Here is a 15,106-nt window from a genome sequence, read left to right on the forward strand (position 1 = left end):
CTTCATTCTCAAAAATCATGTGATAGTCATTGTGTGAGTGGAAGAGCTTGCTGGCCCCACTCTTATCTTAGATTCTTCACTGGCCCTATGCCACTAGTACTCTTGCATGTTGCAGCAAGCATTTGCTTTCACCTTGATGCAGCACCATTGAGTCAGATTGCATGAGCCCTATTCTGGTATTCAGACCTCATGAGACACTCACTGCACTGCCAGGGTTTCAGGCAGTGGCCATTCCCACTCCTACTTAGATGTGACTGGTTTGAACCTGGAACCTTTTGCATGCAAAGCAGATGCTCTACCACTGAACTACAGTCATTCCTCTTATGTCAGACTTACACACACAGTGGCAGGGACACTTAAGGATGTGACAGCATGGGTGGGGATAGTGAACAGCAGGCATCCCAAAACTCCGGCCCTCCAGATGTTTTGGACTACAATTCCCATCTTCCCCGACCACTGGTCCTGTTAGCTATGGATTATGGGAGTTGTAGGCCAAAACATCTGGAGGGCCACAGTTTGGGGATGCCTGGTGAACAGTGTTCTGCTCTTCCCCTCATTTGATTACTACCATGTGCAGTATGAACACTCAAATAGGGATAATGCAATGGGACTCTAGGTGACTGCATGGCAATGAAAGCAAACTTGAGACTGGAGATTGGGAACCCATTGCCCTTCAGATGATTTTGAACTCCAACTCCCATCAGCCCCAGAAACATGACCAATTGATAGATGAAACTGATATTCCTGTGAGAGATTGCAGTCAAACATAGTTAGCAAGCACAGTGCTAGTTAGTGCATGAAGGGGTTAAGACCGGAGTTGATTCCTATACATACAGCAATTAAAAGATAGGACACCAAGGACAGGAAATCAGGGGGATACCTCTGTAAAGAAGTGTGTATTCAAAAGCCAACAGAATGCCAATACAGATGGGGCCTCTTATAGTGCTACTAGCACTACCATCCTCGATATTACTGCAAGTTGAAAATGGTCAGGTCGTGGCAAGCTTCATCAGATTTCATTTGTTGTCATTTTACTTGTGTCAAGGCAGATCTTAATCCACCCTATGTCTTTGTAACTGATGTAATTGAAGCTAATGTGATCTGAAACCATCCATTCCCTTTTTCCTTTCCACTTTGAGCACTATGAGTTACTTACTTGCAACCACCCACACTCTCACCATAACGTTAAAGGAGAGCCAGCAGTGTAGCAGTTAGCATATTGAGCTTTGATCATGGAAAGCTGGATTCCTATCTCTAGTCCACCACGAAACTACTGGGTATCACTGGGGCAATCACCATTTCATCCTAACCTAACCTTTTTATTTTCAAAGAAAGTAAAAAATAGTTCTCATGGAAGAAGAGCAGGGTTAAAATGTTGTAACTTTTTAAAAGTTATTTCTTTACAAATATGTATATACAAATTTTCCATATGCTTGAACATCAGGGTGTAGAGCAATGTTGTTGTTGTTGTTTTGGAAAATAAAGTCATTTCTCATGAACGATGGGTGATATCCAACTAGGAGACCTACTAAACTTAATGAATTTAAGTTACTACGGAAGTCAGTTCTGAGCATGACTAACGTTGGCCATCACCATATAAAAATAGAAACTTAACAGGATTTGGGTCTCAAAATGTTGTGTTTTAGCTTTGTATAAAGAAAAGTGAATAGCTTTCTGAAGATTTTCTGAATATTCTATATAGCATCACTAATAAAATGCAAAGACCAAACTAGACACAATGTTGGAAAAGTGAAAACACATCTCCAGACCATACATCCTTTCCCCTCTTCATTTTTCTGATAAAAGCAGCTGCGGACGTGTGGGTAACATTTGGTTCAGAGCCACGGGAGAAGGGAGGTTTACCCCTTTCCCACTGTGCTGATCCCTTGATGTGAATCGTCCTTTCAAAGCAAGTTTTCCACTCCTGCCTAACAGCAACTCTGTCAAGGGCAACAGCACAGGGGAAAAGGCTCCAACCTCTGTCCCATGGCTGCGGTTTTTGGAATGGTAGTGTTAAAGGTGCAAGAGGTAAGAACCTAAGAAGAACTCTGCTGGATCAGGCCAAAGGCCCACCTACTACAACACTCTGTTGTCACAGTCAACAACCAGATGCCCATGGGAACTCCTCTCATATGAAGCAGGCAATTAGTCTGATACGTTTACACATCTCCAGAGTCCAAATAGAAATATTGTTTCAAGCTGAGCTAGCAGAGTGTATGCTATGCTTGCAAAAGGTCTGAGGTTCCTGGTGAGGTAATGGCCTATGTATGGTTCATTAAGGTAACAAAGGAAGTGGTTCTGTGCCAGACAGAAAATGGGTGGGCCCTCTTCTCTCAACTGTCTGGTAGTTAGAAAGACAAAGGCCAGAGTTGAGAGTTTGTGTTATGCCAGAAGCTGGAAGCAAGCTGGGAAGCCAGAAAGACAGAGCCATGCATGATTTCTGCTGGAATCCAAGGCTGTGGGGTGTTAATGCTATTAACCCCTCCATTGTAGACTCAGTTTGTATATACGTGTAAATAAACCTTATATCATAAAGACTCCACAGTCTCCACTATATCTCATTCCAAAGGAAACACAGACCCAGGGTAAGCACCTGGAACACACAGCTCAGAAATTGGGTGGCGTGATAAAATATGTATATTAATCTATCCACTAATATATGGAACAAGCCAGATGTGTATCCAATTGTATGGATATTGTTCTACTTTGCATTTTTAAAAATATTGTTAGTGACCTGGCTGTTTTAAATCTGAGGATTTTTTTATTTCACAATTTTTTAATGCTCTTTCAGTTTAGTTACTTTATTTTATTGTTGATTTTTCTTTTCGTGTTGTGAGCCATTTCAAAAGTTAACCTGGCAAAGGAGACTAGTGTACAGAAGCAGGTTTTTCATGCAGATTCTGCATCCCTTATTTGGTTAGGAATTTCACATCTAGCAGCTGCCTCTGAATGTAATACTTTCCTAGACCAAGAGTAGCTGCAAAGTGTTGAATGTTTGACTTTTGTTGACAAGAGCTGGTTGTCAGCTTTGTCAGCACCTGGGGACTATTGAAATGTTCTTTACACAGTTTTGCCTTGAAGAGTATTTTGTTATTTGCTATATTAAACTAGCTAGTATATGCAACTTTAGAAGACATAGAAAGTGTGTTATAAAATGTTTAATTAACCATCTGTTATATAAGGATGATCAGTTAAATATAGTGTCTAGAGTAAAGATAAAAGGTGAAGACACGCCCCCACACACAAACATGGGATAAAATAGTTAATATCTAGCAATGCCAAGTATAGGTTTTTGATGATCAAGTGGTTTACATACATAATGATAAATAATAAACTAGTGAGTCAGTTTAATTTACCATGTTTAAACCTTACCTTGTATTTAGGTTTAGAAATAACAAAAGATGAAATTGCTTGAAGTGGCTTCTAGCGATATGAAGAAAAATGGATAGCGGGAGCAGAGAAAGGCAAATAAATAAATATAGAAAAAAGAAAGAAAGAAGAGAGAAGTACATTGAAAAATGTATGCACATTATTCTTCAATGCACAGGAAGTTGCTAAATCTTCAGGTCCAGACCTCATGGAAGAGAGAAGACTTTGAGTCTTGGCTCCTTGTTGATCAAATATTATAACTTTTCTCTGCAGTTCTCAACTGTAGATACTGGGTATATTTCTTGGTAGCCATGAAGCAGATGTGAGGTGGGCACAAAGTTCTAGGGATAAATAGGCTCCTGAGACATGAGATGCCTTCCCTTCTAGGCAAGATAAGGGTAGACTGAATGTCCCTAGTAGTGAACCCTCACTATACAGTGGTGCCTCGCTTAACGAATGCCCTGCTTAACGAAATTTCCGCTTAACGAAAGGATTTTTCGAGCAGAGGTTGCCTCGCTAGACCAATGCGTTTTACAAAAAATTCGTCTAGCGAATCGCGGTTTCCCATAGGAATGCATTGAAATTCAATTAATGCGTTCCTATGGGCAAAAAAAATTTCAAAAAAAATTCAATGCATTCCTATGGTATTCGCTAGATGAATTTTTCGCTATAAGAAAAGACCCGTGGAACGAATTAATTTCGTCTAGCGAGGCACCACTGTATTTGGATTGACACTAAATTGGTGTGTGTGGTTGCACCTTTGCTAACCTCCTCATCCTAACACAATTTTGGAAGTAGAGAGAGCACTGTTTATTTCTTATGCTTCATGGCACATGTGAATACCAATTATAAACAATTTTACAGGCATAAATGGTTAAGTACCAATCAGCACGACTCTTTGAGACTTCACATGACTAGTCATACCAACTAACAGAAAATCTCTGAACATATTTTACTGTATCTCCTAGTTCTAATTGCATGAAAGAAAGCTTGGTTCTCTGTGAAAACTGATGAACTGCTAGCCAATGAAAACAGAACTAAAATATCACACAAAGTAGTATAAAAACAATAGATTAAAAGAATTAAGTAGCATCTGTGGGACAAAACAGTACAACAGAGGCACATTAAGTCATACAGTCACAGCCACAAGTGATTTTTGTAATCACTTCGTGATAAGATTCATGTGACGAGTGATCTATCATGCTACCATCACTTCATGTGAGTATCCATCTTAATAACTGGCCTTGTAGCAGGAGATCCAGCAAATTACTTGACTGCTACAAACACTTATTTCTGGGTTAGTAATGAATAATTATTTGGCTCCTTTCTACTTTACTGATGACATTTCTCGCCTTTCATCTACCTCTGGTTATTGCATTGTCAATGCCTGGGTTATCCACCTGAGTTGATTGTGTTCTGCTTTTTGTTCAATCTCGTTGCCTTATTTCTTCCCCTTGTATTGTGTATTCCCCTTTCTTCTCAACACTTATGTTTAATGGCACTCAATGAATGTGTCTTTAATTAAAAAAATTAAATTAAAAAATGTTTAATGTCTTTTAAGAAGAAACACTATGTCTGTTCTGAGAATTTTTCAATTCCTGGTTTTTTTCATATTATGGGATGGAGAAAGGGAACACAGCCTTATTGTGTATAGGTGGCCAACCTGCAAACCTGATAAACCACAAGTAGCACTAAGAGCAAGATCATTTGACACAACTGGGCAGAAACAGCAGAGGTCTTCTGTCTGGCTGTTCCATAGGGAGGGCTACACTACTATCTGATGCTCTAGCATGGTGCAGCCTACATGCTTTTGGGGTCAGTGGAGCAGAGTTGCTTCCTCAACCTCGGCCTTCCAGATGTTTTGAGACTACAGTTCCCATCATCCCTGACCACTGGTCCTGCTAGCTAGGGATTATGGGAGTTGTAGGCCAAAAACATCTGGAGGGCCAAGGTTGAGGAAGCCTGTTCTAGATGAAAAACCAAAAAAGCTGGTGGGGGAGAGATCTGCACTTCTATTGTGTGTTCTCTAGTTCCCATGTAAGGTGCAACACATAAGAGAAGGGCAAGAAGGGGGCCGTGATCATAGTAACTTTCCTTCTTTTCCACTTTGCCTGCTTACTGCTTTCTCTGCCTAACACCAATGGGGAGAAGTCAGCTGCTACACCAGTATCTCCAGGGTTATCTCATCATCCAAGCCACCAGTTATAGTTTCTTTCACTGGAAGGAGCGAAGGGAAAGAACACAACGGAATGGTGTTCCCAGGTAGGGTGCCAACTTGGAGGTATCTGGTGGAGATATTGGCGCTATGCACCTGGTCTCTCATCATCAGCATTTCTGAACTTATCAGGAAGGGGAGTTTGCATAGGTCCAGCAGCAGAACCAATCTGCTGATCCAGCCACTGTGCCCACGCCAACCTCCCCGCCACCGTAGCCCTCTCACTCCCAGTGATGGGAGACAAAGTGAGTGGCACAAGACCCTTCCAGCTGCCTCTGTGCCAAATAGAAAATGCAATAACCTCTGAGGAGAGGGGAGTATACACAGAGCCATAGCACACACACACACACACACACACACACACACACACCCTGGTAGACAAGGACTTTCCTGGAAGAAGCCTGGTGAAATTCACAAGCCCTGTACCAGGTTTCTCCATAGGCAGCACTGATAGGGAAACTCCTTGTTAGCGTGCATGCATGCATGCGTGAGTGGGTATACATGCACATATATGTGGCAAAAGGGGCAGGGTGAGCTTTGCTAGTGCTGCAGAAATAGAAAAATATGTGACTACCAACCATATCACAATCCACTGCTCCACACTAAATGAGACAACAGTGCTATATTCTGTGTTATGCCTGAATGCACTGCACTGCAACTGTGGTGATTTTCAGTAAAAACTGAGTGACTTATTTGTATCAATTATTTGTATCAATACATATTTGTCTAGTAAGTAATTTCCATTTCCTATTCAAAAAGCTGGAGGCACAATACACCCTGGATTTTATGGTCTTGTTCTTTTGATAAAAGGCCTCTTACACCACTTCCATCTTCTACATAGAGAGTACATGGGAGTGTATTTTAGAAGGCAGTTGCCAGGGCTCAAATACTAAGATGGAGAGCTGTACTGTAGGACTGCAGTGGACCCTGCCTCCAATGAATTTAGCAATACTGATTCAGCCAATAATTGCACCAGACTAGCCCCAGCTCCTACTTTTTGCCTCTAGTGAAATCAATGCCCCAGCAGCCCCTGCTGAGGTCCTATAGCAAATAGTTCTTATAAGAAGCACGTGAAAGCTATACTATGAACTGCTTCTCTAGATATGGCACTGATCTTCCAAGATGTAAATAACAATGTTATTTTGCTCTTGTTATTTATATCCCAATGGGGCATAAATATTTAAATATAAGGGTGAGCTGCAAAGAAAATGCTTTGCATTATCCCTTTACATTGAATGATTCACAGTCACTGCTGAGAGCTGGGGTGGAAAGGACAGAAAGTCTGCACACTTCGGCCATAGAACTCGTGGGTTATTGCTGAGAAGCACCAGATGCATTTTCTTTGTCCTGCTGCTGGTGAGAAGCTGAACAGATTGTCTCAGTAGTGCCACTACTAGCCCTTGCCAAACAAAAGATGGTATGATCAGGATGAAAAGCCAAATGAAAGATTGTTTGCTGACAGAATATGCCACAGTTAGGCCAGTCCAACAGGAAAGAAATACACAGCAGAAACAGATTTTCTAAAGTCAACAATCCAAGGGAATTAGAAAGGACAGATGAACGTGTATCCCCATGTCAATTATTTGCACTGTAATAAATTATGCATTCTTTACTTATTTATTTTCCCTTACGTTGCCATCCTACACACACTGCACCATTGAGCTATATTAGACTTACTTCTGAGTAAATCTGCACAGGATTGGGCTGCATATAGCTTAATAGGAAAGTTGATAGGAAATCAAACTGATTAAACAAAACTTATGGAAAGGTACTTCTGATGCTCCTTGAGATTAGAAAGCAATTCAAGTCCACTGCCCCTTCTCTTTCTATTGCAAACATTTATTCACATTTCCCCCCTTAAATTGTACTTCTCTCAACAGCTCTCAACTCAAACTATTCCTAGCTTCTTTAGAACCCTATTGTGCTTTGACAAACAGAGAATACAGAATGAGTGTCTATGTAAAATATTGTCCACATTGCACATATTGTGTAAAAGTTGTGCAGTCTATGTAAAATAGAATTAAGAACATACATCTGTCTCCTGTGCATCACTGGCTGCATCATGAGGATCTGGGAGGTGTTTCAGGAATTGTGCTACATAGGTCATCACTGATTTCTCATCTGGCTTATCCACATCCACATCTGAAAAGAATGAGGAAGACAGTAAATTAACACAAAGCTGAACTGTATAAAATGTTAAGACATTCTCTCTCTCTCTCTCTCTCTCTCTCTCTCTCTCTCTCTCTCTCTCTCTCTCTCTCTCTCTCTCTCTCTCACACACACACACACACACACACACGTATTTTAAAAAGAACTCCCTCCCAAACCCAAAACTAAGGTGAGTTACAGTGTTACTATTACAGGTAACAGGGTTACAGTTCAACAGTGGTCAAATTCAATGATATGCTACCTTCAGGATCAAGAAGTCTTGGAATTCCTAATTCTGACTCTGCAATTGTAAATGCCTCTTCCAAATTTTCCTTGTTCGATCTCGTTTTCAACCTCTCCAAGTCCACTAGTTCTGGACGGATGGCATGAATAACTGAATGAAAGGCAACACCACTCCTCCAGCTTCGTCCAAAATCCTTGACTTCAATTCCAGCTTGCCTTCACAACAAGAAGAAATTACTTTGTAACAACCTGTTCTGACCCCCAACCTTTATCTTCACTTATATCATTAACCTGGGTTTTTGGTTACAATTTTTGCAATGGCTGGAGCAGAACTTACTTTTCAGTTGAATTAGTTGCTGTTCCTGGTTTGACATAAACCCCCCAGTCATTCTTTTCAACTCGTATTCATGCAAGCTCTCATTTATGTATGACTAAATAAGCGTGTGGAGACACACTGAATGATGGACCCCAGCAGGCTTTGTTAATTCTGCCTATGAAATAGTTAACTTCTAGATAATAGCCTTGAAGTCCACAACAGTAATGTTGGGAAAGTTCTTTACAAGGCAGAGGAATAAACAAGAAAGGGAACACTGCAGTTGTCCTTGAAAAACTGAAGGATTGGTGTCTGTGTCATATATACTATGTTTCCATCAGTACATCCCAGAACAGTATTTGCCCTCTGTTGCAATGACATGATATTGCTGTCTCCTGCTCAGTTTCGTTTCATTATTTATTGCAGAGTTATCTAATTTATCAAGGTCATATCCTATCCTGGTCATATGCTCAGAAGGTGGCAAGCAACATAAAGGCACAATCTGCACTAGTGAAACTATCTAAAAAAACATACATTCTCTCTTGTCCAATCCATTCTGGCTATTAGATAGCAACTGTCCAAACTGACTAGATGGATAGTACACCAGCACTGCCAAAATCACAGACAGTTGAATTGTAGGTTGTTCACGTCCACCAGCTATTCAAAGCAGACACGAATTGGTTAATAGTCTGATTACATATGTTATTGATGAAAGTTGTTAAGAGATTCAAACAGCTGAAAGCTGTTGCTATACACTGCTCCAGTTGCTTGCTTTCATCTAAGTTTCGCTGTCTTGTCATCTTCCTCTGATGCCTTATATATCCCACACTCTTCTGGCTTCAGTTAAGATTAAACAAAGGCAGTGCCACAAACTGTAGGCCAAAGGTTTCTTTCCATTATGTTCTAAAAGCTTAAAATTGAAGATACAGAAATACACATATTTTTTCTTTATGTGCAAATATGAAATCAAAGCTGGTACTGTATTGTAAAATTACATAGATGTTTACAAAGAGAATGTTATATTCAATCACAGGCCAAGTTGTGAGGATACATTGGCAAAGTGAAGGAAAATTCAATTAGCGAAGTAAGGTACAAAATCTGATAGCACTGAATTGCTCTGCTCATGATTTCAAACTGGGAAAAGAATTTTAAGTGTTTTGACAATGTATTGCCTCTTACAGCCATTCTGACAGAAGCCAATTTCCTTTCCAATTTTTATTGATCTCTCTGGCACAAACTTTCTTAATTTATGCTGGTGCCATAAATTATTACTACATCATTTAGCTAATATCAATCTACAGATTACTCACTTTGCTGCTGTGTACTGCACCCATTTTAGCAAAGCCTTCTTTGCATTTGATTGGACTTTGGTGACCACTTTACGCTTCGATGGTGGACTGGCTGTCTCAGAACTGACAACACTGTCCACAGATGAGGTACTATTGGAGAATGACTGGAGTTGAGGGAGGTTGCTTGTGAGCTCCTCAATCTGTTTATGGAATAAAGTTGGTTAAGTGTAATGGAAACAGTCAATTTACAAAAAGCCTATTTCCTTCTGCAGATCAGATGTCTAGAACTGGTCAGTGGATCTCATAAAAAAAGAGCACACACCAAAAAATAGCGGGGCAAGATAAATGAACTCTTACCCAAACTCTAAATTTTAGGACATGCCTCAAAGAATGTAGGACAGATTCACACTTTGGAGCATTGGTCATACTTTGGCCAAGTTATGGCTCAATACATATGCTATTTATGTGTAATATACAAAATAGAGAGGCCACATATACATCCTCTATCTATACACAGTACTAATGCACTCACAAATGCACTTCCACGTGATAGTGGTATGGTATTTTTAGTAGCCGTAAACATGTCTGAGGTGTTCATGGGAGTAGGCAGCACTGTGAACTAGGTCTATGTCTGGAGCATTTTCACAGATGTCTCACATCTGGGCCACTTTCCTCCTCCCCAAGCCTGAGTTACTCAAGTAAACATAGGTTGAAGGTGCCTGTACTATGATAACATCTCTAAATAGAGGCAAGGTTAATGTTACTGCAACTCCATTCTGCCCACTGAATCAATGGGCGGGCAGAAGCAGCCAGTGAAAAATTCCTGCCAGCAGCATCCTGCAGAAAACTCCAAAAGAAGGTGGGAACTGTCTGAGCCAGCCTGGTCCCACTGAAACCCTGGCAGCCCCACGACATTAGATTTGTTTTGGGCTCAATTGCTGTGCCAGCTCCGGGCTGGCACAGTGATTTGCCTTTCAGCCTGGCTGGCATGAGTGGTTGGGCTGTGGAAATAGTCTCATAGCTTTGTTAATGTCTGCTGCTGCCCAGTCAGGGCTTGCATTTCAATGAAACATACTCTTCTGCTTTGTACTTCCTGTAAGGCCTAAAGGAAGGGAAGACTGCATAATGCATTGCTCCTTTTCCAACTATATAAATCATGCAGATCTGATTTGCTAAGTTGTGGCCATTAACTTGGAAATGATTCAAACTTATTTGTAGAGGACTTTATTTCAATTAATTGTCATGAGGGCTGTAGCCAAAGTTTCTTGGCTTTCACATACAACCTTCGATGGGAATTGTATCCATTCCATATTGTAGTATCTATTTATTATTAGTACCGGTATTTATTAAATTTATATCCTCTCCTTCCTTCCAAAGGAACCCAGGGCTACATTTGCAATATATAGCCACATTCAAATTAGGGGTGCTAGTTTAAGTTTAGAACTGATATTGGATAACAGAATCAAGTATTTTTAAAATATGCACAATTTGACCAACAATGACCAGTGAAAAGTGAAAGCCACATTATAGCAATTACTATAGGTCTTTCTTCTGATCTAGCTCTTCAAAATAGTAAAAAACAAACAAACAAACCCTGTCAGATCTCTTCATTTTTCCAATAGCATCCTTAGGGCCAAAATACACATTACATTTACTAAAGTCATTTGTATATAAAACAGCTGTGGGGCAATCCATTTTTGGTTGGAGCAGAAAGCAGCATGGGGAAATTTTAACCCTTTGTTCCAACTGCTCTAAATGTCCCCATTCCACACACCGCAATTTCTTAGGAGCTAATTTACTTCTCATGATACACGAGCAGTTCTGTCACAGCACATTAGTGCCCCCTGACAAACCACTTTGGAATTATTGCTATAACTATCGTAGGCTTATCTCACACATATTTTTTTTATATAAAAAAGAACTGTACCTGAAAATACAAAATTATAGTCCACACCAGGCCAAGCACAATAGAAGGTCTACCATCAGCAATGTCAGTTGAATTAATGTTGACAAGCTTAATCTGTTTTAGGGAAAGAAAGGCACACTATTAACACCCACAACAGAAAGCCACAGTAATGGAGTAATCTTTGTAGCAATGTGTCTATTTTTTTGGGAAAAGGGAAACTTAATAAGCATAGTATATAGTATTTTTGAGAAAGAGAACATATAAAATAATCACAAAAATGAAGTATAAAATTATGCATGTACTTTTGAATTTAAGATTCAGTTGTTCTCAATATACACAGATGTAACAGGAAAGCTAGCCCTGTTGTGAATGCACTGCAAATATGCCTTTATAGCTGAACTGGCATTAGTGGCAGGGTGCTTTGTTTATTTTCCCCAGATCAAACAGACGGACAAGGCATTGTGACAAAGAGAACAAGTGAGCATGGACGGTCAAAAGCATGACTGATCAGGCCAATGGCCCATCTAGTCCAGGACCCTTTTTATTAGAGTGGCCAATCCAATGCGTATGTAAAGCCCCCCCCCCCACGCACCCACCCACCCACTGCACTCCTGAAACTGATTCTGGGGCAATTCAGGAGAACCCTCAGAACAGTGTGCAGGAGAGGAGGGTTCCATCTGCACAAGCAGGGCATTTGTTATATATATTTGCTCCGTACGTAAAATATTTAGTAATGTGGCTAACAGCACATGGAAAAGTTGTACTATTTAGGCTGCAATCCTAAACTCATTTACCCAGGAGTAAATTCCATTGATCACAGCTGCATTTATAAGCTAACATGCTTAGAATTGTGCAACTCATTTTATTGACACTCATTTTATTCAATTGACTCATTTATATGGTTTAATGTTTCATAAAATTATTGTACCAACCGGTGATCCTCTGTACACAGACTAGCATGAAAAACAAAACAACATATATTTAAAATAAATTATCTGAATAATGAATAGGACACAGAGATGAGTGAAGACAAAAATATACCATGTTGCCATATACAGAAATCAGTGAATACCATAAAGAACCTAACATGCTTATTTCTTGTTCTTTTGTTATATCTATATCACACATGGTTCCTAGGAGGCCACCCATCCAGGCCACCCATCAGACGCAGACTTGCTTAACTTCAGCAAGATGGTAGAATTAGGACCAAGCTTATGCACTCTGAATGACTGTAGTTCATACACAAATTGCAACAGCTGATGCAAACATCTAGCTATCTGTGGGACTTACCCGCCGTCCTTCCAGGAACTTAAGGGCTGTGCCAATGTTGGCGACTCCATGAATTCTCTTCAGCTTTCGGCCGTGTTCACAGGGCTTTTAAAAACAAGGACAATTAAGTACCAGCATGGCCTGACAATAAGATCCTAAACACATCCGTCTTGAAAGGAAACTCGGTGACTTCTATCAAGATTTGCTTCCAAAAAAATGTGCTGATTTTCCCTCCTAAAGTCAATATTCTGATTTTTTAAAACAACAACAATATTGACCTTTTAAAGTCCTTCTTATTTTTTTTCTGACTCAGCATTGGCTCCCTACTTCCAGTTATGCATGCAAACCAACTACATATAACTCAAACACTGTAAGGTAATAAAGAATCTTTATTCCCAGAACAAGCAAGTGGCCAGCCACAGATCCCAAATGTGGTAAAACTCTAACCCATTTTATTTTATTTTGTACTTAATACCTGTTTCTGATAGATGAAACTTGGAAGAGAAGAAATGGTTCTGGAACTAGCCTTATCTATACCTCTTTAATGTCTCACAGTCTTTAAGTCCACACAGTAATCACACTTTAATCAAAAAAATCGGTCTTTGCCTTTCAATATGAATGTGGTGAAACGTACTCCAGAGCATTTTGTTAAAATTCTACCACAAGAGGGAGAATTTCCTTATCAAAACAGGAGAGACCACGATCAAAAGCCCAATTTAAACAAGGAAAAGTAAGAAGGGCTGTGAGAGTGATGTGCCTCAAAAAAGATGCTTAGAAGCAAATTTCACTTAGAACATTGTATGTCACTCCACTAAATTGCCTGCAGTGTATGATAAAATAATTTAATTTGCTGAAATCATGTTTCATATTTTATATAGAATGAGTGTTCACATGTTTCATACAAGTGCTTGAGGAATTAGCTCAGGACATTGTCACATACTACTGCCTCTCAGTTGCTTCCCTGCATCCCAGCTGACGATCTGTATGACAAAGTTGTCAGTGAGATGCACGTAACTGAAAGGTTCTTCATTTTGTTGCAAACAGCTCCTTGTGAATTGCTACTGCAGACCAGCCCTGGCACTTCTATTTGTGTACTCTGAATACCTGCCCTAGCCTGGCTCTGCCCTAATTTGCTCTGCATTATAGCGGCTCAGCTTCCCTGAGATGCTGGAATAGATTTATATTTTCTATTTTCTAAACTGTCTGTTGAAGAAACCTTCTTTTGATCAAGCTTCTCTAGTTGTGCTTGTTTTCCCTAGGAAATCCTTGCCTGGAATCTGACCCTGAACCTAAATATCTAAATATAGATATAATAAGCAACCTAAATTTCACTTGCTGTCCACTGAACTAGCTCTTTCTGAAACCATCCACTGATTGAACCTGATCCTCCCAGGACTGCTGGTTCATATATTAATCAGAAATTGGAGACTCCATAAAGTTTGTACACACTACTCATCGAGTGGCACGGGGTGTGTGTGTGTGTGGGGAATCTTGGCATTTCTATGCCTAGAAAATGGTCACATATCTGGAGCTACACTAACATGGTGTATTAATAATGATAATGCAAATGAAAAATACATTATAAATAATATACCATGTTTTTTGCCCCATAAGACACACTTTTTTCCTCCTAAAAAGTAAGGGGAAATGTCTGTGCCTCTTATGGAGAGAATGTATGGTCCCTGGAGCTGAATGGCCCAGGGGCAAAAAGCAGATTGTGCTTTTTTTTATATAGAAAGAGCTAAAGGCTAACAAGAGGGAAAGAGGGGTGTTGAAAAGAAGCCGCTCAGCAGCTGACTGCAAGAGATTGGGGAGGGAGATAAGGGATGCTAGCTCCCTTCCCAGCCACACCCCCTTGCCCAGGCCTTCATTGTTGAATGTTCTGCAGAGGGAGGCTGTTTGTTTCCCCAGCAACATGTGACTGGCTGATTGGATTATCTGGCTGATTAGATTATCAGAAGCTGCAGAACTGTGAGTTGAACAGGATTTTTTCCCTTTGTAAAGTAAACTCAACAACTTTGAGCTGATTCTTTAAAAAATGGGGTTTCCCTCTTCCCTCCTCTGAAAACTTAGTGTGTCTTATGGTCAGGTGCATCTTATGGAGCGAAAAATACTGCATGCGTCATAGGAAAATACTTGCCAGTTTTTGTCCTGAGAGAACCTCCAAAAGGGCTATCAGTACTATTCCATCTTTGATGTCTTCAAACAGATCATTGACCACCATGGGAGGATTGCGCTGGGAGGAAAAGAAGTGGAAAGAACTCAGATACAGAAATTGAGTTATGCATTGTTTCCCTGCCACAGGTTAAGCATCTCTATCCTACTCCCTGCTGCTGGCCATTCTATTTACACTT

The 15,106-nt window shown here is 40.2% G+C and overlaps 1 protein-coding gene across 18 annotated transcripts in view; it reads right to left on the minus strand.

The window, feature by feature from the left end:
- Positions 1 to 15,106, minus strand: part of SYNE1 (spectrin repeat containing nuclear envelope protein 1) — a 296,175-nt gene that overhangs the window by 230,057 nt on the left and 51,012 nt on the right. For 17 of the 18 annotated variants that reach the window (XM_088667313.1, XM_088667312.1, XM_088667311.1 and 14 more), the window contains exons 4-10: positions 14,893 to 14,988; positions 12,774 to 12,857; positions 11,505 to 11,597; positions 9,599 to 9,777; positions 7,995 to 8,191; positions 7,617 to 7,726; positions 3,373 to 3,423 (exon numbers count right to left, since the gene is read on the minus strand). In XM_088667313.1, coding sequence (XP_088523439.1) covers positions 3,373 to 3,423; positions 7,617 to 7,726; positions 7,995 to 8,191; positions 9,599 to 9,777; positions 11,505 to 11,597; positions 12,774 to 12,857; positions 14,893 to 14,988 — 810 coding nt within the window. The remainder of the gene's footprint in view (positions 1 to 3,372; positions 3,424 to 7,616; positions 7,727 to 7,994; positions 8,192 to 9,598; positions 9,778 to 11,504; positions 11,598 to 12,773; positions 12,858 to 14,892; positions 14,989 to 15,106) is intronic. The other variant, XM_060272755.2, reaches the window with a different exon arrangement.

This window comes from Zootoca vivipara, chromosome 3 (genome assembly GCF_965207765.1).
Source record: "Zootoca vivipara chromosome 3, rZooViv2.hap1.1, whole genome shotgun sequence".
NCBI classification, from domain to species: Eukaryota; Metazoa; Chordata; class Lepidosauria; order Squamata; family Lacertidae; genus Zootoca; species Zootoca vivipara.